Below are 27,617 nucleotides of genomic sequence, written 5' to 3'. Positions count from 1 at the left end.
TTATAAATGCCTTTACTGTTACTTTTGATCAATTTAATGCATCCTTGCAGAATTAAATTTTTATGCACACCAGGGAAATCTGTTCATTTTCCACATATCACAAATGTAAATGGAGTTCAATGGATTTGTTTTGGACCACATTGACTTTCACTGTATGGGAAAAAAAAGATGAAGAAAGTCAGTAATATGGGTTTGTAACCACATTACAATTTTCATTTTTTGTTTGAACTGTCACTTTCAGGATTATATCATAATGACATCCTGATGTATGATTATCTGTATATGCACAAATGTGACAAAACTTGTTGACAAACGCTCTCTAAACGAACAATTAGTATGCACGCCCTCTGGGCCTCGCAATTAAAAATTCACCCCTGAGGTCATGTTACCATGGTAACAGTTCGCCCCTCACAGTGACAACTACATCCTCCCACCCACTAAAATGCGAGCAAACTGACTCTGGATCAGCGGTTATGGGCAGGCTATAAGTAAAGCTCTCCGTTTCCCGGCTCTTGACATGCAGCCGTGACACATGCCTGACAAGAGACATGTTGCACATTGGCAGCTTGTGTTAAATAGGCTGTAAAAAAGTATTGCTGGTGGCCGAACTGTAATTTTGTGATTTCGAGTGTGGGTTTGTGTGTGTGTTTGAGTCAGTCCTTCTGCCTTAGGCTCACAAGTCTTTATCTGTCCTAATTGTCACTCTTATTCACTCGCAGGAGTGTGTTTGTGCGCTAAAGAGAGCTTACTGAGCAAACTATTAAGTTTCTGCAATCAAAAATTCAATTTGCTTTTTTGGACAAGCCTACTGCAGAGTGCTTTAATGTCTTTGTTTGGCATATGGCACAATTTATTTAAGTGTATCACACCGGAGGCATTATTTACAGAGTCTGATCTGCATAAAAAATTCATATACCCACACAAACATGAAGAGAGAGCTCTGATCTTCATTAAAACATATGTCTCAGGAGTGATCATTTTGCGCAGGGTTCAGCTGACACCCTTCAGGATTTGATCTGGTGTTATATGGTTGGATGCTCCTCATTAAATTTGGCTCTTTGGGAAGTATAAACAACAATGCATTACATGCTTGTGACTAACATGAGATGGTTTGGTTTGGTGCCACACGTGACTCTCTCTTTCTCTCTCTCTCTATAGATGTTTATCATTGACTAAACACAGGCCAGACACACAATGCCTGCTAAAAATACTCTGACAGCTGTTAGTGTGGAGCGTAGTACAGGCAATGCTGCATCCACCAATGACTGAGTGATTTTAGCCGGGAAATCAGTCAGCGTTCAGCCCGTCTTTTAAAAGGCCATTTATCAAAACCAGGCCAAAAAACAGACATTTTCACAATATTGCCATTTTATTGCAGAGTGTGAAAGCCAAATATGATCATATTCAATAATGTTTGCTACATGTATGAAGATTTACCACAGTAATTGCATAGTAAGCAAGTTTAATAGTGGTATCTGTAATTAAACTATAGTAAACAAAATCAACAACTATTGGTTCTTGCAAAAATAAATAAATAAATGAATAAAAAATTACCTCTAGAGTATAATCATGTGTAAATATAAAAAGTATTTTGAAATACATATTTTTTAAACATTTCAAAGTAAATACTGTATTATTACTATTATTATTATTAGTACGTTACTAAATAATATTTAAGTTGATTTGCTAATATTTTAAGAAGCTTAAGTAACTTATTTTAAAGGGATACTCCATCCCAAAATGAAAACTGTCGTCATTAATCACTTACCCCATGTCGTTCCAAACCTGTAAAAGCTTCGTTCGTCTTCAGAAAACACAATTTAAGATATTTTGGATGAAAACAGGGAGGCTTGAGACTGTCCCATAGACCGCCAAATAAATAACAGAGTCGAGGTCCAGGAAAGTATGAAAAGCATCGTCAGAATAGTCTGCCATCAGTGATTCAACAATAACGTTATGAAGCGACGATAATACTTTTTGTACATGAAGAAAACAAAAATAATGACTTTATTCAACAATTCTTCTCCTCTGTGTCTCTCCAAATCAGCATAGTGCCATTTTGGCAAATCTGAGCAGTACGCAGATGACGTACACCCTTCTGTATCAGCCACAAGGATACGTTTTTTACATGTATTTACGTTTTGGTTTGAAAGCAAACAATGCATCGGCGCATCGCGGCTGACACAAAAGCGTACGCCGCCTGCGTACTGCTAAGAATTGATGACATGGGGGTAAGTAATTAAGGACAAATTTGGGGTGGAGTAACCCTTTAAGTAATATAATAAATACAGAATTAGTGTGAATGCTACATTTCCACAAAAATATATGATTATACAAAACAAAACAAAAAAAATACATAAATGACACTCTTCAGAAAAAGATTTTTTTTGAAGAGTTATTATTTAAAAAAAACAACATATTTTAAAATTTAAATAACTTAAGAAATTAAAAAATATATATTTTATAAAAAAATTAAATAAGAAAATATATTTAAATTTAAATAATTTAATACATTTCCACATAAAATATATGAATATATAAAAACAAAAGTATATACATAATAGTATTTAGTTTTTGTTAAAAAAAATTTTTTTTATTAAAAATGTAATTTAATAAAAAAAAATACATTGATTAATAAATAATATATTATAAACAGATTTAGTGTGAAATCTATGCATCATTTTCATTCATGAATAAAACTTTAGAAAAACCATGGGACATTTTCATAAAGATTACCATATCTAATGTTGATTGTAGCACTATAAAGGTGCATTTCTGCCTCATACAACTCACAGCACATGCACTTTTTATAGCACAGAAAAAAACACTAGTCAGGTGTTGGTTTACATGTCATGTTTTTGGTTGGGATGTTACAGCACATCATGAAATTTAAATGGAAAACATCACAATTCAAGCTCAATTAAGTGCTATCTGAAAGCACGAGAGTTGCAACTGTGTCCATGCGTCAGCATCAGGCCGTTTCCACTCATGATCATGATCACATACTGTATGTGACCATGGTTTGAGCATCAAAACAGTGCACGTTAGCAAAATGCTCACTGTAGGAGCGTTTAGCATTCAAATGCTCCTGTAGGTTAGCATTACCAGAAACATTGCAGTAATGTTCACTGTAGGTTAGCATTCAACACCCGATGGTTAAATCTGATACATCTCTGCTGTTTGAGCTCAGGTTAAAGAAGCTGGCTACAGCAAGAAGATAATATCTACACACACAAGAGAACCTGGATTTATACATTCTCCAAAAAAAAAAAGATGTTTAAAAGTTGCAAATATGATTCAAAGTTCATTGCCAGGGTGTTGCTATGCAGTTGCCAAAATGTTCTCAGTGTTTTTTAGTGCATTGCTATGTAATTGCTAGATGACATAGCATCTTCACTAACTCCACTATATGATGAAACACTGTTTTTTTAGTATCATTGAGATCCTACAATAGTTCATATATAATATTATGTTATATTATATTATATTATAATTATGAATACAATTTTATTATTATATATTTTCTGCTTTCAGAAAATGCAAATGAGAAATGCCTTGTTAACTAAATGAAATAAAATAACTAAGTTTTTTATATTTTATTTCAGTGAACATTTATTTATTGATTTATTTTGTTTATTTATAGGAAACTCAACTCTGAACCTTTACAGAACTCATCATTCTTGCTCTCTTCTATTCTCTCGGTCTCATAAACCCTTATTAGAGAGAGTGCGTAGGCCTCCGCTTTCTCTAGAAAAATACAAATGGGTGTCTGCTGCCTGAATGAAAGAATGTGCATTGTTCCCCCTTTATCACAGAGCTTCTCCCTCTCTCTCTCTCATGATGGAAGGTGGGGATTAGCAGGAAAACGCTGTTTCCAGGGTAACTGAAGGTACCAGAGGGAGTGGTCTCCACATTTGTTAAAGTGGACCTGGGAGAAAGTTTAGTACCTAGAAAAACCAGCACGTGTGTGAGTGCTTATAAATGGCTGCGGCTCTTCTAAATCCCCGGGCTGTCTCGGGTAAGATTAAGGTCGAAGTGAAAGTTTGTGTTTGTGTCTTAGAGATGCTTTCCTACCACGCTGCAGCCGGCTCAGAGTGCTGATTAAAGACTCTGTTTGACTGGTTAGCGGAGGCTGGAGTCGGTTGACTACAGGGCTCATTTGTGGTTTAGAATTAAATGCTTCCACAAATATGTAACAGTTGACTGTTTGTTCTCTTGACATTCATTGCATATGTCGAGACATTAAAATGTCCAAAGCTGTCAACGTGAAAACAACTTACCAAGCAAAAAAAATGCTTACATAAAAGACTTAAGTTTATAATATGTATAATAAAGTTGTGTTTGTGTGTGATATGTGAACATATATAAACAAAATATAAATTTTAAATGAGTAAACTAGCATTATAAATTGTTTTTAAAAAGGGATTAGAAGGCAAAAGAAAAAAAACAACACTTCACAAAAATGAGAAATGTTGCCTTGGCAGCTAACTGAAATAAAATCAATTCAAATATTAAATGAATTAAAAATAAAAAATAAATGAATGCTAAATAGGAGTTAAACTAAGAACAGCAAAAGCACATATAATTACTAAGAAGTCAACTAGAATTAAAATAAAAAATGAAAATAAATTAGCTAAATCAAAATAAAAAATATTTTAATAAATTTTTTTTTTAATATTATTACTGCATTATTAATATCATTATTTCATATTCATTTGCTGTTTACCCTCCTAAAACTAAAGCCATTTTAGCTTTTTTAATGTTTGTTCCACCACAGATATTTAACAAAGAATGTAAAAAAGTTCCAATCAGCTCATCTCCCTTTTCTCATCTCACTCGCTCTCTCCAAATCAAGCTCAACTGAAATATAAAATATTGAAAAAAATTAAAATAGCAAAAAGCGCATTAAAATTACTAAAACAAAACCAGAATTAAAATGAAAAAAAACAAACAAACTGAAAATAAAAAAGCTAACCCCAAATATTCCACCACAGATATTCGACAAAGAATGAAAACTCTTCCAACCGACCCCAGTCTCCTTTTTCTCATCTCGCTCGCTCTCTCCAAATCAAGCACAAATTAAGAGCCTTTCAGTGGCTCCTTTTGCGGTGAGTTCCGCTCAGCAGATCGGACTGTAATAGATGCATCATCCAGTGCTTGGCCTGACGCTGAGAGCATCACCATAAACAATAGGACTATTATGATGATGATGATAGATCACGCACAGAGCAGCGCCGTCTGCTAAATAAACCATGTTTGTATTGCTTTAGCATACACACACACACACACACACACACACGCACAACATGCCCACAACTGCTGACGAGTGTCTGTTCGATATCTAATCTGGTGGTTTTGGAGGTAAAGGAACCCAAAAAACTAGTGGTGATTCTGGTCTCGCTAAATGGAAACAGAATGTGTTTACAGGATCAAAACTGGACTGGATATGATGCAAATTGAATGGATTTTTTCCCTTCATTTTAGAATTTTGTTTTTACCTTAAATATTATGTAAAATTAATCTGTTTTTGCACTGATGCCAAACCTGTTGTTCATCTGTTATGAATAAATCTCATCTTTTGGTTAGCATCCAAGTTCCACATAAAGAGAAAATCAAATTGGATCAAGTATCTTACTTTTTTTTTTAACTATTTAATTCACTGCATTATCCAAAAATATAAATTATCCAATAAATAAGCAACAGTTTTTTTTATATTTAACTGTATTTCCTGCAAAACAACTTATAGTGATAGAAAATTATTTGTAGTCACACTATTTCATTGGCTCTCACCAAGTCCAAAGCTTCACTAATAAAAAGTATCCCGATGTTCACCAAAGTGATTGATGTGATGGAAAAATCTCATCATGATGGCTGTTTCACAATCTTCATCACAAATGACTTCCACTCACAAGTGGAGAGTCAGCACTGTTGAAAAGCATAATGAAACGACTGCACCTTTAGACACACTGAAAAGACGGAGCTCAAAGATGGTCAAGGATGGGTCTTTGACAAGGAGTGGGGAAAAAAGTTTGTTGCTTTAAGTCCATGTCTGTTAGGTTTAAGGCCTTATTCATGGTAGTGGCCTCTTAAAAATGTACTTTTCTCTTTATTTTTGCATTAGTTTTTTTTTTTAATGCTAAACGCATAAAATGAAAATATAAATAAAACAACTGTAAATGTGTAAACTATAAAATCATTTTTAAAATAAAAATGTAAAATAAATAAATAAATTAGTTTAATGTTAAGTGTATATTTTATTTTGCATAAAAAGTAAATTAGATTTTTTTTCATTTTGTATGCCAAATGCAAAAAAGGAAAACAAAAGTAAATGTAAATGTAAAAAGGTAAAAGTATTTTTTAAATGTAGAAAAGTTGCATAATGCTAAGTGTGCATTTTACTTAAACACAAGTGCATTAAAAATAACTCATTAAAATTTAGCTTTTGCTTTCATTATTCCAAATGCATAAAAAGTAAAAATGTAAATGCAAAAAAGTATTTTTCTTAATTTTGACGCTTAAATGCATAATGATAAAAATGCATAACCATTCCAAATGCATAAAAAAGTCAATATGTAAAAGTGTTTTCTTCATTTTCATGCTAAACATTTATACTAATTTATGTCAAATGCATAAAAAAGTAAAAAAAATAATTTAAAAATTAAAAATTAAAAAATGAAAATTAAATTAAATATAAAATTGTTTAGAGTTAATGCTGAAAAAAAGAGTGCAGTCTTTCTCTACCTAAATTGACCTAAATTATAATTTTACATAAAATATTAAAATATTGCCTGGGGAGGAGGCATTAATGTTTCTGATTAAAGATTAAGAGGGCACATAAATAAAAATATCTGAACAGATAAACCCTTTAAAATAATTACTGGAATACTAATATAGAAATAAAAATAATAAACTGCCCGTTTTGATTTAATGGTGACTTTAATCACTTTAATCAATATAGTGTCATGGTCATTATAAACTGTTGCTGCGTTGGGGGAAAAATAAATAATTATTTGTTCACACACACACACAAATTGCACGGGTTTGAAATGACAGAAAAAGATGAGCATCCTAAATGATTGTTTTTATTTTAAGGTGATCTATCCCTTTAAGTTTGAAAGATGCTACACACTTGTTGTATTGGGTGGGCTCAGGGTGCGGAGAGATGGCAGCGAAACAGAGAGAGAGAGAGAGGGGTGGGGGTGATGGAGTGAATGTAATACAGAAGAAGTTAAGTGGTTTAGTAATGACTGAGTCCTGAAAAGCGATCAGACCCCATCCAGAAAGCTCCCCAGGGATGTTTTTCCATTTCCCGGGTGAGGGTTAACATCTCCGGGCATCCTTCCAGAATCCCACCTCCCTTTTCACATGTATTTCTGTCAGAGTCTTGGTGTGTTCAAACTGAAAGAATGAGAAATGTCATATCCCACTGGTACACTCATCCAAGTCCCTCTCCACCTCGCTCTTCAGATGCACGCAACAAAAAAGAGACGCAAGCTAAAGGTCACATACTCCTTCAAAGTTGCACGCTCTCCTCTCCTGAACACCTCAACTGTCTGCACACTTTTGAAAGCTCATCTCAAGTGTGCCGCCGCAGCCATTTCCTGCATTCAGATGAGAAGTGTTTTGGGCCAAGATTCAATCCTGCTCGGCTATATTCCATTCACGTATGAGTGTGTACACAAGCTGCTTACCTGCGATGTGCGCCACGAATAAATGGACCTGTACGTCGGTTACAACATGCTCATATTTGACATGCCACACTTTCGAGCACAAGCAAAGCCAATTTTCCCTACTGTTAGTGGCTAACAGAGCCTGTAAATAGAGCTTTCCACACTTCCATTGTTTTAACTGTAAGGAAATAATATTTCAGCACAAAACATTGATGTATCTGGTGCAACATTCCAGATATATATATAAAAAAAATACAGTAAATTAAAAATAATAATTTGTAATGAAATGAAATGTAATCGTATTTTTTTTGCATAAAGTACTGCATAATGTAAAAAGGAAATATATACATTCAAACACTTTATTGTTAAATGCATAAAAATATAGTGTTGATTTATTATTTTTTTTTATGTCAAATGCATAATGTAAAAAGATAAATATGTAAGTGCCAAAAAGTGCTAAATGCTAAAGGTGTTAAAATCTTTTCATTTTTATGTCAAATGCATACAAAGTAATAAATAAATAAATGTAAAAAGTAAAAGTATTTTTTCCCATTTTAATGCTAAAAATGTCTACAAAAAAAGAGAGAAAAAGTACATTTATATTTTTGCTAAAGGGATAAATTATTATAAAAAAATATTAAAATTGGAAAATGAATAAATGAATACATTTATGTCTGTTTCAACACATTCGAATATGACACCCCATGCTTTCGATAACTAGAGTACCAAAGCTAATTTTTCCTGCTGTTAGTGACTAATAAGAGCCCGCATATAGAGCTTACCACACTTCATATTGTTTTTACTGTTCAAAATGCAACATTTCCAAACAAAACATTGATGTACAGTATCTAGAGCAGCATTCCAGATAAAGACCCAGATATTACCCATGATGCATCTGTCATTTATCTGCATGTGTACATTTCAGAAGATGTCATGTCTGGTTCTGGGGAGAAACGAGAGCTTTAAGTCTTTAATCTAATTTCAGTGAGATTCATTAATCTGGCTGTCTTAAGGACCTGCATCAGGAGAAAAGCGCTGAGTCGTGCCAAATGGTGCCCACCGATGTATTCATCACTTCCTGTGCCACATTACCCCAGTCATCAAACGTCGGGCTGGCCCATTTCCGCTCCACTCCTCCTGTCCTTTAGAACTCATTACTCACATCTCTGCATACAGCAACGGGCTATTTACTTGTCGTCAGCATTTCGCATGGCACGGTGTGTCTGTGTGTGTGTGTGTGTGAATCGAGCGGGTTTATATCTGCGATCGTTATGCTGCGACCATGATCATAAATACTGATCAAGAGTAGTGTCATCATCTACCTGTCTCAAAGTACTCTCTCTCTCTTTCTCTCTTCTCTCCTCATTTCCATCTCAGTCATTTGATTTACAGAGATGGCTGGCTGTATTACATATTTCACTTCCCTTATTTTCAGCTCATAAAACTCCAACCGGTGGAACAGCAGGGACAAATATGCAAGTACACACACATGAAAGACTGGGCGGCACTGCAGGCGTCAATCATTAGGATTATTAATATTAAGAAGTGGTACTGTGTAGTACCATCTTAAAAACAAGAACAAGGATCTTAGGGGAATAAAAAAAAAAAAAATTTGATGCTACAAAATGTTCTTCAGATTAAACCAGTGGTTTTCCGTTTTTTCATTTAATATATTAAAGTTGGAAGGATATATAGTTTCTTTGTTGATTAAGTATATATTTTGTTTTTTGTTGTACTATGTAGCGATATTTTCCCATGACATCACGGAAACTAAAAAAGAAGACTATAGCATTTTTGAATGCATGCCATACAAAACACAGGCTCCCAGCAGTTTAGATATACTTACATATTCTTACTCCACAAACTAACTCTATGAACGTGAAAAACAGCAATAGATGGACGGACAAGTCCAGGCACTTCTCCATCTTCCATCTGTTAATGCTGTTGATCTGAATGTCATGCTTAATTGACATCGCTGATGGCTGGCTAACATCACTTCAGAGTTCATACTATCAGTGTGAATGCAACTAGGAAAATGGCCCTAGGGAAAATGTAGTTCTTGGGGATCTGCCCTGGTGGCTAGTTCCTATAACTTGAGTTCCTATAACTAGCAGATGCAAAAGCCCCTGTTGGTACTGAAAAGGTGTTTTATTTACAAACGCATGGTAACTAAGCAGTTCTGCTATGACATCTTAGGCACTATAAAGTCTTGCTATAAATCATAGAATCCTAAATGGTCGAATAATAATATCATAACTAAAAAAAAGTTATCTTATGGCATCATGGGAGCTTAAAAAATGTTGTTTTTTTAATAATAAGTGCCACATTGTCCACAACAATATTTAAATGGCCCATTACTTTTCCAGCTTTTTTAATCATTAATTCTTATCCAGTTCATTTAATGGAAAAGGATTAAGGGTAAGGAATTTTTTTTTCTCAATTTCTTCTTGATTAGAGCTTGACATAGCTACAAAGTCATTGTACATATAAAAATGTTCCAAAACCATGTTACACATATTTCACACGTGATAATAACATGTAATTGCACATGTGAAGTTCATGTGGTTTTTCTGAAAGGGAATTGGTATAACTAAAATATTATTGCACATTAATTATTAAAAATTTCATAAAAACTGAACATATAAACTGAAATGAGTTTGTCAGGTCTAGAAATCACACTTTTAAAAACAGGCTTCCTCATATATCCATTTTTTTTTTTTAAGCATTATGGAAACTAAGTCCATGCAGTACACTATAATATAATTTAGGATCAAGTCAAGGCAACATATGTTTTTCTATTACTATAACTCATCAAAATATTATAAGTTATATGAGATTTAACTACTAGTACAATTTGAACTAGAAATAAGTTGATACGACCAACTTGATTATAATAAAAAATTTACGGCAGCAAGTGAACTTAAGTTTAAGTAGGTAAATTATTTTTACAGTGTAGCATCAGGCAAACTAACAAGGTTCTCTTTTCCTAACAGACCTTAAAACCATTTTTGGCATCTAAATTTTTCAGAGTGTATAGAAACACACAGCAAACCACAAATTATACCTTCTGCCAGTCTCTGCCTCTATCACTTCTTTCCACTCTTTTCCCCTTCCGTTCATTTCAGGTGATATTTGCCTTGGCCCTCTCTGTCTTGTAACAGTAACGACTTGAAATTAGACTCGAATGAAGATTTAGCTCTCTCAGAGAAACGTAAATCCATTCTAAGCTTTCCAGGAGGAATGGTGAGTGAAGAGTGACAGTGCTGAAATATCCGTTCGCGCTCTCCGCTCATCCTTTTCTATGCCTCATCTCCAGCAAAGGATGAGAGGAGTGCACGACATTTAAATAAGTCATCCGGTGCTGATCACCACGACCGCTTTAAATCCATTATAAAACCATTACATCAACCTCTCCCGACGACACACACACACGCCTTTGACTTCATATTCTCACTTCTTTTGACACCTCTGCCACCATTTTGCACACAGACTTAGACACTTACAATCATCATACTGTTATCTAGTTAGGCAAATTCCACTTTACTTAATTCCAGGCCTCTGAATTTGGACTTCTGCAGTGACTGCAAGATCTGAAACTTTTTATATCCATAGCAATTGCCTCAGAGTACAGATGTAAAACACGCTCAGCTAATTAGTAAATTAGGTAATCACAAACACAACCAATTTGGGAATACTGAGAAAGATACAAGAGGGACCGGGTATGAATAATTCCTTTTCTTAATTTGTTTTCAATAAGAACCTTTTATAACAAACTTGATAAAATAATTTATTTTGCTCATTTAACTAGGCATGTTTGTATTGTTTATTACATTTTATTATTTACATGAGAAATAATGTCAGATGTTTGCTTTGAAAAACATTCATCCTATTTTACATTATTTTCTTCTAAAATGTATATAAATTGCAAGAAACTATATTCTTGTCCTATTTTGTCTAATTTTCCAGATAAAATAAAATCCTTGAAATAAGCTTAATATTTCACTTAAAAATGCTTGTTTTGTGGAAATATATTCAAGATACAATCTACAAAAACAATATATCTTATGCAGTTTTGCTTCAGGTAAATTTAACTTATTCTAAGGATTTTTACAGGAACAAGTTTAAAAAAAGTGTGCAAACATTTTTTAAGTTATTATTTTACACATAATTTACTCATATGCAATTATATTTTCCAAAGAGTTACACAGCCCACCAGTAACATTAACAACCATATAAAACCACTGATTTAGTGTCATCAACTGGAAGCATAAAAATGAAATATTTTATACTTTATAGTAATTTATACAAGTAATACATAATCACAATATTTGTATATACTGTATACAAACACATTTTAAGAGTGTAGTGCAGTTTAAGAGTGTAGGGAGGTGATTTACGTCATTTGCAATGCTTCATGGGATATAATGGCAACTGCAGAGTTTTTATTTGCCACAGATTTCTTATTGGTGGATAGTTCTTCACTGAAATTTGGCTATTTTAAACAATTATGTAAAAAAATGACGTTGAAATATTGCTGACAGATACATCCGATTAAGAACCTCAAAGCACACAGTAGCTTTTTCTTGAAAGGTTTCCACAGTACTATTAAAATGTTTTTCTCTACGGGCAAAATAAATGGAATTCTTACTTCCGGAACCCAACATCTGGGCTCTATTTGAACCAGATCCAGCATATTTAAATAAACAGGAACCAACATTGTTCTAAAAGAGACAATGCAGTGTTGGGCAGCCAATTCTGGTTGAAGCCAATTCTTTCTATTAAACTTATGGCTCTGGTTTTCATCTTTAGGTTCACACAGAAACTCGATTCTCCTTGTCATCCAAAGCACTATTTTTCTGCTGATTTCTACGGACTGCATCTCTTAGATTTCTCCGGTTTCTTGCGGTTGCTTTCATGTCACCCTACGTTTCAGTCTGCTGGTTTTTGATCTAAAAGCTGGAGTGCGTTTTAGTGTGCGAGGGGTGCGACACAACACTCTGAAAATGTATTTATCTTTGTGTAATGGTACTTCATTCATATTCACAGCCGGCTGTGGATCAATGATCCCTGGCAGACTTGCTATTATTTCATTTCTTGTATCTAAAAGGCGTATCGAGGATTCAGCTAAATTGTTTTGAGCCTGTTTTGGCTGAGTCGTCACAAAGGCACTGTGTTGGATAAAGCACTGAAGTACAGATCAACACACACACACATCAGTATTCACACTATGGCACAAACCCTGAGCCAATAATAGTACCTATGATCTCTCCCTCAGCCAATAGGAAACTACAACCATCCATTACCAACCAATCAGAATGATCCAAAGTGTAAGAGTGTGGAACACAGTCAAAACTTTTAATACACATGAATTACAGTTCTTGCTAACTGTAAATAAGCCTATAAGAGCGCCAATATGAGCTCCAAACAAAGTAATGAGGGGCACATCAGGGTAAATTTTGTCAGGTAAAACTTAATGTATTAACATTTAAAATAACTGGTTTTATTTAAAACTAGAATATTATTTAATATTTCTGAATCAGTCTTTCCAAATCTTTTTGTAGGTTACATCAATACGCCAGTAGGTGCCTTTTTATATTGAGTCACTGAATCATACATTCAACAGATTCATTAGAGATTTATTAGAGAATGAAACAAGTAACAAGTTTTTGGAGTCGTTGAACCATTCACTCCACACCATTCAAGTGCCTTTATGAGTGAATTAATGAATCATCAATTCAAATGATTCATTCAAAACCTTGATTCATTTGGAGACACACAACAGTTCCGCTGTGGGTTTCTTTGGAATAAGTTTTGATAATGGAGAAAAAAACTATTATTATTATTATTATTATTATTATTATTATTATTAAATACGCAAAAATCAGAGGACACAAGCAGTTTAGACATTATAATAAAAATTTTAAGGATTACACTCTTTAAATTACAAATAAACAAATATATACAGTTATAATTGTTGCTTCGTCCCTGAATGCACAAAATATTTAATAGGTTAAGCTTTGTTCACGAGAGCAGAATATTGAAAATTTTGATTGTTATGTCAAATATGAAATAGACAGATATGACTGCTTTTCCCCAATGGTTGAATGGGCTTCCAGTGAGAACATCAAAGACAAGTACTCTTCCCTCGGATCACAGCAGTGACTCTCTCTCTCTATCCATTTGATGGATACCATAGAGACTAGCAAAACAACAACAACAACAACAAAAACTCAACTGTCACTATTTAGTTCCCTGCATTGTGAACGCTGAGGGCAGTGAGGGAGTGTAATGCATTAACCACCAAATAAAATGTGGATTCAATTCAAGCGATGCATACACACACACACACACACACACACACACAACACATCACTTCCCAATGCAGCATGTCATTTATTACCAAGACTGATGCTTCTGGAAATAAAGCGTAAAACCAAAACAGAGATTTTCTCTGTGAAAGCATCAAACTTTCTAATTACGCAGTGGAGCATGCTGATGTTAACTACATACTCACATGCATAGTTTTAATTACTGCACTCTCATCAATGGCACTCAAAAAGTTTGCAAATTTATTCTTATGAAAAGTGCTATTTATGTGGCTTCTACTAAAACAGAGTGGCGTGTTGGTGAACTTTTGCAAAAAAATAAATAAATATTTCCTCTGAGGGTGATTCGTGCATGTGTGTGTATGATAATTAGCTTACAGAAGCGATTGTCCTGGCGGGTGACACTATCAAGCCCGGACAGACAGAGAGTTTGCTGAATGTCAGGCGGTGAGGAGAATGGCAGCGATGTTTAAAACATGAGTCTACGACAGCAGTCCACACTTCCCATTTTCTCCAGCTTCCATCTTGGATTAAAGAGCACAACCTGCCCTCACATCTTTAGAAAGTGCTGCCCATCCGGCACGTACACATCCTGTAATTCAGGGTTTCAATGCAGATTGACCACCCCGCCGCCACACCGACCGCACACTCTCTCTTTCTGACTGCCAGTTCATTACTGCACATTTCCTGTAAGTGCAGGTGTGTATATTTGGCATCGGAGGTGCGAGTAAGTGGAGTGATTACAGCCTTTTGGGGGAAACGCCAGACGCAGAGAGAGGACAGTCGATGGTAAATAGATTCTGTGTTTTCCAATGATGTGTCACAGTGACATGTAACACTCCAAACGCCACCCTCCTCCCTCTCTCTCTCTCTCTCTCTCTCATTTTTTTTCGTTATTTGATGTGTGTCGCTCTCCATTCTCGGTCCTCATCCACCTCAGCTGTCCATCTTCACCGGCTTACCTAAACTGGAAGGGCGACACTATATCTACAGTACAAGACACCTGAAACAGTTAACAAGACCGTCACAGTCAATGACCTAGATATCCACGGCTGCTACAAACATCTACTCAATCAGTAATTTCTCGATATATACAAAAAAACAGATTACATTTTAGCCTGATTTTCAAGTGGCAGTGTCCAACAGATTGTACCAGTGATAAATAAATTACATGGCATGCTAGAATGGACTTAAATAAGCAATTCCAGAAGCAATCCGAAGCCATCGCACTTCAAAATAATTTAAATAATACCTGACGTATCAAATGGTTCACTAACAGAATTTCTAGAGATGCACTTGGTTGACATCTCTCATTGGTTGTTCTGATGCATCATTCTAAGGCAGCATGTAATTGTCAGTAAGATCAATCTCACACCGGGAGGAACCATTTCTGTCAAAATAGAAATTAAGGAATGTAATTATATCAAAGAATTGCATTTTATTTGCATTTAAATATCTTAGAAATTATATTTTCTTTAGCATTAATCCATAATACAATTCTAAACCATAAAAAAAGTCCAAAGGCAAAATTAAAATGGTTACAGCAAGTATTTGTTCAGATTCAGAGAAAATAATGCATATGTGTGCTATGTTTGCATGTCAGAAAGGATGAAGGGTGTGTTTACAGTACAGTATACTGAGCTGTAATGTAATTAGACCTGTTAGTTTACCAATAAAGCTTGTGTTTCTCTGAACCCAGTCACCTGAAAAGTATTCCTGTGTGTGCTTTCCCAGTTCTAAAATTATCCACAGGGAAGGATATTAAACATTCCTCCGAGAACATTTTTATGATTATTCAGTAGGAATGATCCAGGTTCAATACAAGTTAATTATCCCTGTTAATTGGTTGATTATTGCCACAAAAAGCAATTTCATCTTATCACTCATTTTGTAAAAATCACTCTGCAATTATGTACTTACAGTGAAAGTCTATGGAGCTGCACAGGTAAAAAGCTAAATACATAGTTTCTAAACATTGCTTTAAGGCAGACAAGTCAGTCTAAATTGGGAAATGTTTGGGATTTATGCATTAGCACTGCTGACTTTTCAGTCTGTGAGTGCTCCAATTTGAGGTGAAAAAAATTTGATTGCACCTTAAAGCAAAGAAAAGGAACAACAGAAGAAAAAATGGGAAAATAAGGCACCGGTAAGGAAAAGGGAGACATAAGCTGTGTAATAGCCTATTTAAGTGTTTGTATCCCAACCATAAAATCAGTGTGTCGCCTAGTGTTCTGCCTGACTTGCAGCAGTTACATGGCATCCTCCCACCGATTCACTCCATTTGAGTCTGAATCACAAGACCAACAAAAAGTCTCCCTGCTTCAGATTCACACTAACAGGAAAAATCAAATGCAAGTGATCTATTCAGGAAGGACTGTCCAGCATCTGACTAGCAGAATTATATAACTGCCTGATACATTAACACAATGAACGAAACACACAAACTCCAAACAGACAAGCAACATTCAGCCTGATCCAGATGTATATCCAAGAAGTCAGCATCAAAGGTCAGTTAAAACAATACAATGTTTTTAAATGACAGTTTAATAATAGGCTGCATATATGCACGAAAGATTAACATTTAAAAACTGAACATTTAAGGCAAGTATCTCTAAGACTGTATCTCAAACGCAACATTAAATTAATAGCTCATCCTACACTTTTTGTACTAGAAAAAAAGCACTACTGTGGTTTCCTGTGCTTAAGAAAAAAAAAAAAACACTTGTAAAAAGTCTTAAAAGCATCAGCAAGAATGAGTTAAGAACAAACTAATCAGTATGTTTTGCAATATATGCCATGTTATTCAACAAAACACTGAATTATTGTTGATTACATTACAGGAATAAACTACATTTTGAAATATCTTTAAATAAAAATAAAAAACATTTATTTTAAATTGTTATATTTCACAGTGTTACTGTTTTTACTGTATTTTGGTCAAATAAATGCAATGTTATGGTAGGGCCAGTGAAAATGTTGAATTATTGTTGAGCACTTGGGCAACCTTTTTCAACATCCTTGCACAATGGTGGCATGTTTTGTATTAGACAGCAGTCCTCACATCATCTTCAGGAAAAGCAGAAATCCCGAAATCTAATTATTTACAAAATACCATCCTGCAAAGTTATTAAATTTGTTGGATTGCATGAGAAGATTTTATGAAAATGGGTCAAGATAAAAGGTCTAAAGGGAGTGAACTCAGAAACACACACACACACACACACACACACACACACACACACACACACACAGTTGCAGATGCTGCAGGCTCATTGATTCTCAGTTTGTCTTGCTCGTCTCTGTCTGCATGCTACGAGCATGTTGCGAGTTGTTAAAGGCTGCTTTCAGATCAGTGTAAGCAGGTCATCTCTCCTGTACCTAGTGAGGCTTAATCAATGTACAATGACAAAAAGCCAACTCTAGACTGATGGCCGTCTCTCCTGCTGTCTTCAAACACCATTCAATGAAGCTGTAATAAAGATATGACCGTCTACCACAGGAGATCTCCATATGAAAGGCCAAATTTGTATTCACTACCCTACTTCACTCTGTTTCTACTATTTATGAGCCTCTTGTACGACATTAGCAGGCTTTAGCAAAACACTACAGCTTCCTTTTGAATTTCAGCCAATTCATTATTTTTTTCATCCAAACCACTCTCTCACTCTCCTTCAATACAGAGGATCGAATCACCACAATCAGAGGACTTCTCAAGGTGTCTTCATGAATTTAGAAAATGAGTGTGGGGGAGAATGAAATGGGAAAAAAGCAAGCACTGCACAGATGAACGCATTAATTCAATTAGCCCAGCGCATGCAGACCAGAGCACTGCACAGGAAGCACACACACACACACACACACACACAAACATAGGGCAAAATAATTAGAAATAGCAAGAGTCCACAATCTTAATTACACACAAATCAAATCAATCATGACCTCGAAAAGATAACGGACACATAGAACGAGAGGAAATGAGCCATGGAAAGGGAATGGAAAGAATTCTGTTCTGCGCTTCTGATTGACAGATTAATAAAATGAGTATGATCTAACGAATGTGGGGGGATCAAGGCTGTGTGTGTGTGTGTGTGTGTGTGTGTGTGTGTGTGTGTGTGTGTGTGTGTGTGTGTGTGTGTGTGTGTGCCCCACTACAGTTTGTATGTTGTGGACTGATGGAAGAATGATCTGAAAGTGCGTGGTGAGCTTCTTTTATTCTAAATATGCCATTACACATGGCCAGATACATTTTTACCCCATTTGTGCTGTGATTAAGCAAAACCCTGGGTTATGGCATCTTTAAATGATAGGATAAGAGATGTTTCATGCTTGTAAAATGGCAGACATTGGGCTACAAAGCCCTAGAGCACAGTAAGTACTGTGGTAACCCAAAATTGTGGTCTCAAAGGAATACAGTTTCAAGTATGAACAGTTTCAAACATGGAACGAGATATTCAGGATTAAAAACTACCTCGCTTTTGAAAGAAAAGCTCAAGTGTGAAACGTTACTTAAAATTTTTAACCCTGTGCTTAAGTGCTTAAACTTTCCAATGCCAGCACCATTACTGTTTTTTTTTCCTAGACAGGCCAAGTAATTAAAAAACCCAAATGAAAAAAAAAAAACTTAATTGAAAGAGGAGGAAGAAAGCCCTCTGTCCGTTTCATTCAACTGATTAAAGGCAGCCATCCGAGGAGTGCATGCTCCACTTTCAACCCATTTTTTATGGTGTTTGAAACATCACAGAGAACGAAGACAGAGAGAGGAAGCAAATAAAAATGTGGAATGAAAGAAAGGTTGAGGAAGAAAAATAAGGTAGGAAAAAAGGAAGACAGAATGAGAGTTAAGGAGAAAGACGCTAGTCCAATTAGCCTCTCGGTGTGGAGTAATAGCGTGAGTATGAAATGGATGGATGAATAGAGTTAGCGCCTCTACAGCAACACCATAGGGGTTATTCCACATGACAAAGAGCCTTTAATTACTTCATTCTAGGTTCTTTATTTTCCTGTGGCCATGCTACTGTGTAAATCTTTCAAATATAGCTTTTCTCTCATGCTCCTATTTGGGCCATGAAACACGTCATGTACATCTGTGGAGCAAAAAATCTTGGTCAAAAACTTTTTTTTTCTTCTCTGCAACCATTATATGAAACACTTATTACCTTGGTGGAATGTGGCAATCATAAACCACAGGCTCACAAGCTAGAGGAGATTTTTTTTTTTTTTTGGCATAAACGCAAAACCTCAAACACTGATTCCCACCTAAAGGGTTTAAAGGTACAGTTCACCCAAAAATAGAACTTCTGTAATCAGTTACTCACCCTCATGTCTTTCAAAAACCCATATGACTTTTGAAAATGGTCTTCTATTTGTTCATACTGTGCAAGTCAGTGGGGTTGTTAATAGTCATGGGGTTTCACAGGTTTGGAACAACATGAGGGTCAGTAAATGACGACAGCGTTTTATGGTGAATGGTCCTTTTAATCAGCCAAGCATGGGGGCATTAAATCTTTGCGAACACCTGGTTGTGTCTTAGGTGGACATACTTGAGTGGCCCGGGATCATCAGTAATAAACCTGCATCAGTGCATTTCTCCGGGGCAGTGCTCTTGCTTTGCAATGCCTGGTAAAGGTGCTCTAATGAGGGTAACCCCACACCGCAATGCTCTTTCAGACACAATAATGAGTCCCTTTCACATGTTGTACCAAGCCCTGACCTTATTACATCCCTGTTGGCATGACCTCTCAAGGAAACAACTTTTCGCCCTGTTCGTAGTGTTGAAAACCACACCAAAGCATCTTCGGTCGAGTACTATGGACTTATGATCTTTTCCCTTAGAAGAAATTAAGCCTATTGCTTAACCTGCGTTGACCACAATGAATATGGAAGATTAATCCACCAAATCCCTGTCTTGTGTGGCATATCCCGGGGAGGGGATATGTAGCCAGCAGGAGTTGAAGCCTCTGGCCTTAACTGACCTGATGTAGGGTGACTTAATAGACTCTCTATGTTACTCCATTAATCTCTTTACAACCTCTCAGTAGGACTCTTTATGTGCCTTCAAAACCCCACAGGAGAAGATGGAGAAGCATGAGAGGACGAAAAAGGATTGGAGGATTGGACAATAAATGGAGAGAAGTGCATTTCAGTGAAAAGAATGATGGGTATTGTAGAAGATCATGGGGGCATTTCATTTACAAGACATTATCATTGTACCCGAGTGCTTTAAAGCTGATGTATTTACCCCTCTTCACCTTTCTCTCTCTCCCTCCTGCTCATATCTGCATGTCTTCAGCTCTGACAGCTGCTCACTTAATAGATCCCGTTTGACAGTGCATAAGCCAATTAAAATGCTGCTGATTTAATTGAGCAGGGCAAAATCTGCCTATGCCAGAAAATGAGTCCATTAAAGAGGCAAAAGAGGCCAGTGAAGTGGAGGCCATTCGTGCTGTGAACCAAAGTCATATCCTGTCCCTTGTCTGCTACCTCCATGCTCTGCACATATCCATTTGGGAAGAGCAGGACTCAGTGAGGGCTGAATATTGATGCTGGATTACAGGCAAATGATAGTCAATGAATGGGTTTATTCAGTGGCTTCGCCAAGTGAGTCTAAAGCAAGTTGTCAAATCTTGCTCCTGTAGGGCAAGAGTCCAGCAGAGTTTACCTGTATAACCCCAATTAAACACACAGGAACCAGACAAATCAAAGTAAGTAACGTTAGAAACTTTCAGGCAGGTGTGTTGGAGCTCAACTCTTCAGGAAAGTGGCCCTCGGTGACCCTGGTCTAAAGTTATGTCATGGTCAGGACTGTGCTTCGGTTTAAATTCTTGGGGAAACATCGTGACATATTATGGAATAAATCGATCTGGAACTTTTGAGCCATGTTTAAAATAACATCCATGCGGTTTCTGTTTTCTCCATCATGACATTATATCAACTGGGAGATAACCAGCTTATCTTACCCTACTAGACAGAAAAGCTCTATGCATATTTAACCAGAGTATTCTGGTTGAAGCATTCAGGTAACTTACAGTAACTTACATAGAGTTCTGCATGATAGAGGCTATCTTAACGGTTAATTAAAATTCTCAATCTTTCTCACACAGACAGATTGAATGTGCCTAAGGTTTGAGAATAATCTAGCAAGCATAACTTTCACTTTAATGCTGGCTTTTATCTCAGCCACACCTTGCTTATGGGCGAAATGTTCTCAAATATCAGTTGCTCTTTGGTGAAGGAACATCACAAGGGTTTCATTACTAGTAATTCAAACCCAACACCAGGTTCATGTAATCTAAAACAGCCACCTTGTGTAAATAAATCTCTGAACCACAGATCCATCCCTGTCATCTAGTCTGGGAAATGAGGCATTAAAAAGTGATGCATACATTTAGAGAGCCAGGCTCTTGTTCAGTCAGAGCAGGTAAAGTCATTTAGCAATGCCTGGACTGGCCACTCACTCGCAGTGTGTGTGTTTAAGGAGAAATGGGAAGGGAATGAGATTTCAGATATGACAGAGGAAATGGATGAACTCGACAATCAAAAGACAACAAGAGGATGAGATCTCAAACCTTAGAGGCGAGGTTCCTCCGAACCCCACAGTTTCAAAGTTAAACTGTGTGACGTCTACAATGTGAAACTTTTCTTTCAGATCAAAATGTAGCCATTCAATCATGAAATAGTCTCAAGACCAGGCCTGACTTCAAATCCCAATCTTTGGCTATTGCTCGTCACAGGGTGAACTTGACTTTACCAGGTCAGATCTCTGCTGTAGCGACTACCCCCCTGAGTGCTCATCTTGATGGGCTCACTGAGGCAATGCAATAAAATCTGAAATGAGGAACAGCATGCCTGCCTGCAGAGAGAGAAGATGAGTATATGGGCTGCATCACTGAAGCCCTGCAGCTGTGGGTCTGTTTGGAAGACATAGTTCATAACCAGCTGGCTCCAACAAGTGATCATCTCTCCCTAACACACACACAGCTCTCCCAACATCAAGCCGGTGCTGAGCGTTTGCACGTAATTTCATTTTCTCATTGATGTCATCCGATTTGACAGGCAAGAAACGGCAGGACACAAATTGCACACAATAAGATGTGCCAATACGCTCTGAAACTAAACTCTCTTTCTCTCTCACTCACACAGGATCTCTATTTTCTGCTTTTGCTCCTGCTGTCTCCAAACCTCATATTTTCTTTATAGGACAATGCAGACCTGACAAGAAAGTAGAAGGGGAATGGGAATGATTCGAACTTTGTGACCCATAACTCTTTATATATCATGAGGACATGCATTAGCCATCGCTCTGACAACCTCATTTTTGTATTATTAAAGGTTCATGGTGTCTAAAGGAGGAGGCCTGACATTTCTTGTGTCAAAGACAACATTAGTCACATTCAGTACATCAAAGACCATATGTAGACTTAAATTCATATGTATAAAGAAGCAGACAGATGCTGTGAACCAAACATTATTGAACTAGAGTATAAAAAGTCTTAAAAACCCAATTTAAAACAAACAAACAAAAAAAAAACCTCCAAAACCAAACATCTCCAAACACATTTATGTCTGAAAGGTGCATCATATCAGCCAGGCACAGGCGTCAGATTAAAACTCACAGCGCAAGTTATGACACACTCAGAGTAATGCACTTTAAAGGCATGCCGATCAAAGCGTGGTATGTGTACTGGAGCATAGAGGTTGATTAATCCCCTCGAGTGTGACTCAGGACCGTGTTGACCCGCTAGCAAAGAATCGGTCGTCTCCTGAGCAACAAAGTGCAGCTTGGGGCAACCGCAACATGTGGCGAGCAGATTCAGCACCATGGAGAGCTCCTGCTCTGCTCAGGTGGGAGGCTTGAAGAAGCCATGCTGAGGCATTGAGTGATGGGATAAATGAATGAATAACACCTCAATAGGGAATGCATTATTGTAATCCCCTTCAGTGCTTAATGTCACATGAATCAGCTATGTTTCTCAGTATGTTCACTTACTGTGTGAAAATTACAACAATGTGCCAAAAGTGCTTTAAGACGGTTTGTTATAAACAAGCAAGGCATCTAAAGGAAGGAAGAGTCTGTACTCAGTCTGACACTGGTGAGGTGTTATATGACAGAATGACACTTTCTCCTTTACAGTGATTACATTCAGAAATATGAGGGAGAAGTAACTCTAAAACCGTATTCTTCATTTCCTAAACGGTCAGAAAAAGATTCAAAAGCATTGTTACTGACATTCAGACAGTCACATCAAATTTATATATGAACTACACAGCCAATGCTTTAACCATTTTGCTTAAAGTTTTAATATTTTATATTGCAATTATTCTAAATAATTTATTAATAAATAAAAACTATAAAATGTTATATTATCAATTTAAAAACTACAGCATAAAATAGAATAAAATATAAACACAAGTTTTAATTTTTTTTAATAATATGAATTACCTTTTAGATTTATATTATATTTTACATGTTTTTATTTCATAAGAAAAAGTTAAATGAAGTAGCTTGATAGGTTTTGTCTTTTCAAGCAATGAGACCGTCACGGATGCTATAGCACCTGGGCCAGACAGAGAAAGAGAGTGAGAGGGAGAGAGAGGAGACAGAGAGTATTCTAATGATGTATTCCATCTCCGCCAGCCCTCAACTTTACGGGACGCGTTGGTGTAAACGGGCTGCACTGAAGCAGTAATGACAGCAGATCATACGCGCAAGCTCATTCAGTACGTTTGCACATCAAAGCAACTTCGACTCACCCCAGCGTTGTCATGGTAACTATGGTATACCAGAAAGCCGCCGGTATGCTGGTGAACTTGCTGGCGGATGAGCTCTTCTCCGCGTAGAACATAACGGTGGCGAAGATGATGATGGCCATGGTGAGCGAGAAGAGCAGGAAGCCCAGCTCGGACGCACAGCTCTTGAGCGTGTACCCCAGGATGCGCAGTCCCGCGGAGTGCCGCGAAAATTTGAAAATCCGAAAGACCCTGAAGACCCTGAGGGTGACGAAGGCCCCGCTCACGTCCTCGTTGTCTGTCATGACCAAGCCTATGTAGTAAGGCATGATGGCCACCACGTCAATAATGCTCATGACACTTTTGACAAACTTGTACCTGCTGGGCGCAGCGATCAGACGCAGCAGGTACTCGACGGTGAAGATCATGACGCAGGCCGTATCCAAGCAGAAGAACGCGAGGGCGTAGCGCTCACCGCACGAGACCTCCTTCGCCCGGTTTGGCCCGCTGCTGCACGGGACAGTCTCCACCACGTTGGCCATAACAGAGACGGCGATGAAAAAGCCCGTGACGTAATAAAACACCAGCGCCATGGTGCTCGTGTGCGGATTCTCAAACGCGCGCCACATGGACTCGCGGAACGACAGTTCCGGCAGCACCAAATCTTTGTTGTTTTCGTTCTCCTCATCGTCTTGAATTCTCTCCGTGTTCTCCCTCCTGCGATCTTTGTACTCCTCATAACAGCAGTCCCCTATTATCTCAGGAATGATGCCGAAGAAGGCCAGCTCCTCGTCATAGGCGGAGATGCACTCGTGGCGAGGGTAGTGCAGCTTCCCAGTTCGGTAGAAGTTGAGGATGTGCCTGAAAATGTCCGGGTCGCGGTCGAAAAAGTACTCGTTGGTCTCCTCGTGGAAGAAGAAGTCGCGCTCTGTGCTTCCCAGTAAGGTGTCGGGGTACCTCTCCAAAGTATTCCGCCAAGTTTGAAACCTTGTGCCGCTGACGTTCAAGATGATCAGACCGTCCTGACCTCGCCTCTTTTCCCGTGGAGGCGGCGGCATCGGGGCGCTCGCCACGGGCATCCATCCTATGGCCGCGGCGCGCGCGAACGGTAGCCAAGCGGCGACTCCGGCTGCCATGCTGACCCAGTGTGCGCGACCCGGTGCAACTGAAGCAGGTTTTGCTTTCACAAATCCGCCACAAGCAGAAAGGACATCTGGACAGACACAATGCGCAATCACTCGATGTGAAGTTCAAGGAAGGCTATTGCTCACGTGCAGGAGAATACTGCATAATGAGTCATATTATTTATCAAGATCAAAGCATTCGAATGGCATGGTGGAATTACAACAATGAGCGTAGAAATGAATGGTGATGTACAGTATATATGCACTATCCAAGAGTAAAAAACGGCTTTTCGGTCAAACACGAATGGCTGAGGATGCAATGCATTTTTTTTTTTTTTTTTTTTTTTTTTTTACAGTGTAACCTATTGCTAAATAGCAAGATAAATAACTTACCTCCTCATAAATGGATATTTATGTAAAAGTGCAGGTTTTTACACACAGCTCATCAGTTATAGTCCACTTTGAATAGCTGTTCCGCTGTTACGCACAAACAAGTAACCGAAACGCGCACCCGGAGGTGTTTTAGAGCAAATGCAACAAGTTTAGAAGTCAGGTAGAGGATTCACGTTGTCCAAGGACATCCTATTTATCGTCCACAGCTTCTGTGTTTGACACTGAGGCTCTTGGAGAAACCTGCCACAGTGGTCGTTTCATAGGAAGAGAAGACCACCCTGTCTAGAGCGCGTTCTGTGTTTTAAAAGCAGAAAATGGCACTTTCCTCTCCTCTTAACTCTAATCCAACGACCCAAGAACTGCTTCGCAGGGTCTGTCTGCAACCCGAACAAAAGTGAACCCGCAACAAATGATTCGCTGGAAGTTGCTTCATCCGCTACCGGCGAAGATCTGTGAGTCTGCAGTGGAGTCCAAGTTGCTTCTGCTCACGGCGCATAGGAGGCGTGTCACGTGCTACGGGCATTGGTTAACACACATGAATGTAACAGTCTGTGTAAATGGTGTACAGTGTACCATGAGAAGCGTTTAAATGCGTATTTGTAGCATTTTATTGTGTCATAAATTAAACGAAAGTCATAGCGAACTGTATAAAGTTATTCAACTGTATTCTTTGAATTATTATTAATCAAAGTTTCGCTGGAATTCAGTGAAGTGCTGAACCCTGAGCTGAGAGACTTAGGGAAAGCGTTGCGGGTATTTTCACGTCTCAGGTTATTGACTCACATTCAGCACTGATAGATGGGCAGGTGGGGAAGCCGCTAGATGGAGACAGTTTTCAGAGGTGAAGGAAGATGAGACCTGTAAGAGCGAATGGATTCGAGTCATGTGAAGGTCTCTTGCTGTGATAAACACTATCAGCAAACTCCAAATGCGATTGTACAGTACGTGCTGCAGCTCTCTATACATGGGTCAATGACAAATAAGGATGGCTGAAAAGAAGAAATGCTGCACATGGCAATTTCTTTATTTTAGTTATATATATAGCCGTGCCAATACTGTCAGGAACTGCGTCGACTGTAATGAATATAATGGCATGTGTTTAATCCGCATCGTTTTGACATACAAATGTTTCCAAATATACATATTTAAAACAAAATAGCTTGACGTCAAAATTCTGAACTTAAGGACTGTAAGTTTTTTTTTTTAAATAACACCCCAGGCAGCGCAGCTTCTGACAAAACTGACTTCGCCAATTAATGATTTCAACCAGTGAACCAAGACAGCTGCGGCAGCTCAGAGCGCCATGCGTGTTTGTGTGCGCGTCCCCGTGATGGATTTCCTGGCGCACGGCCTTCCTCTTCTCTATTGCCTTCCAAATTAGTCACGTAGACGTATCACAGATTAATTGTTGTGCGAGAGAAAAAGAGAGTTATGATGTCAAGGCTTGTTGGGTTTTTCTCTTCAGCACCATGGACAGCAACCGGCCACAGTTGCACTGCCGCGTTATTGATCATTGACAACGCGATTCAAGTGCTTATAGCCAATTTTCATTACGTTTATGGGATTTTTTTCTCTCTCTCTTCCCCTTTATTACAGTGCTTGAAATGCAGAACTGTACTGATATTCTCCTCCTTCTATACACTTTTCTGCAATTCAGCTTAAATCCATTCACATTCTGTTTAATCTTTGTTTTTCGTTTTAAGATGTAGCCTGCTAGAAATTAAGATTTATGTTTGAATCTCCCCATTTAAAATAATTGTATACAATTTGCATACTGATTTGCGATTGTCCCTCTTTCTTGTATTTCTTATCTATGACACTTCCCAAGAATACTGTGAACTTTGGTGTGGCATGGAAACCAAAAAAAAAAAAAAAAAAAAACAGAAATTGTTTTTTGATTATTATTATTATTAGTTTGTTTGTTTGTGAGATTGTTTAGATATTTTAGATTCAATTTCTAAAAAATAAAATGAACAGCATTTTACTAAAAACACAGAATAACTAATTTTAAGGATAAAATGTCATTTAACTGTGTCCCACATTTCACATGCAATCCTTTTACTGCATTAAAAAAAAAAAAAAAAAAAAAAAAAAAAAAAAAAAAAAAAAAAATCCTAATGTTGTGATATCCAAGTAGTAACATTATCTGGACACTTTCTACAACATGTCAAGAAATCAAGGCAAATTTATTCAAATTTATCTGTAGTGTATTCATCAAGTTTAACCATTCCGCTTATCAAAGTTAAATTGTAAATAAATAAATTAAGTAAAAAATATATTTTTTTTTTATCACTAAACATTTGGTTCCAACCAAGTGACAGAATAATTAAGGCCACATTTAAACCCTGTTACGTTTAGCTATTCTGGCTTAGTGTGTA

At 37.2% G+C, this 27,617-nt stretch overlaps 1 protein-coding gene across 2 annotated transcripts in view; it reads right to left on the bottom strand.

Moving 5' to 3' along the window:
- LOC109076406 (potassium voltage-gated channel subfamily D member 2-like) overlaps positions 1-25,818 on the bottom strand; it is a 113,564-nt gene extending 87,746 nt beyond the window's left edge. For both annotated transcript variants that reach the window (XR_006157837.1, XM_042748964.1), the window contains exons 1-2: positions 25,240-25,818; positions 23,747-24,935 (exon numbers count right to left, since the gene is read on the bottom strand). Coding sequence is in view for 1 of the 2 variants with exons in the window: in XM_042748964.1 (XP_042604898.1) it covers positions 23,747-24,858 (1,112 nt within the window). In the remaining variant the exon portion in view is untranslated. The remainder of the gene's footprint in view (positions 1-23,746; positions 24,936-25,239) is intronic.
- Positions 25,819-27,617: the final 1,799 nt, after the last annotated feature.

This window comes from Cyprinus carpio, chromosome A4 (assembly GCF_018340385.1).
Source record: "Cyprinus carpio isolate SPL01 chromosome A4, ASM1834038v1, whole genome shotgun sequence".
Taxonomy (NCBI): Eukaryota; Metazoa; Chordata; class Actinopteri; order Cypriniformes; family Cyprinidae; genus Cyprinus; species Cyprinus carpio.
Note: the sequence above shows the minus strand (reverse complement) of the source record. Positions and strands in the feature narration are given on the sequence as shown.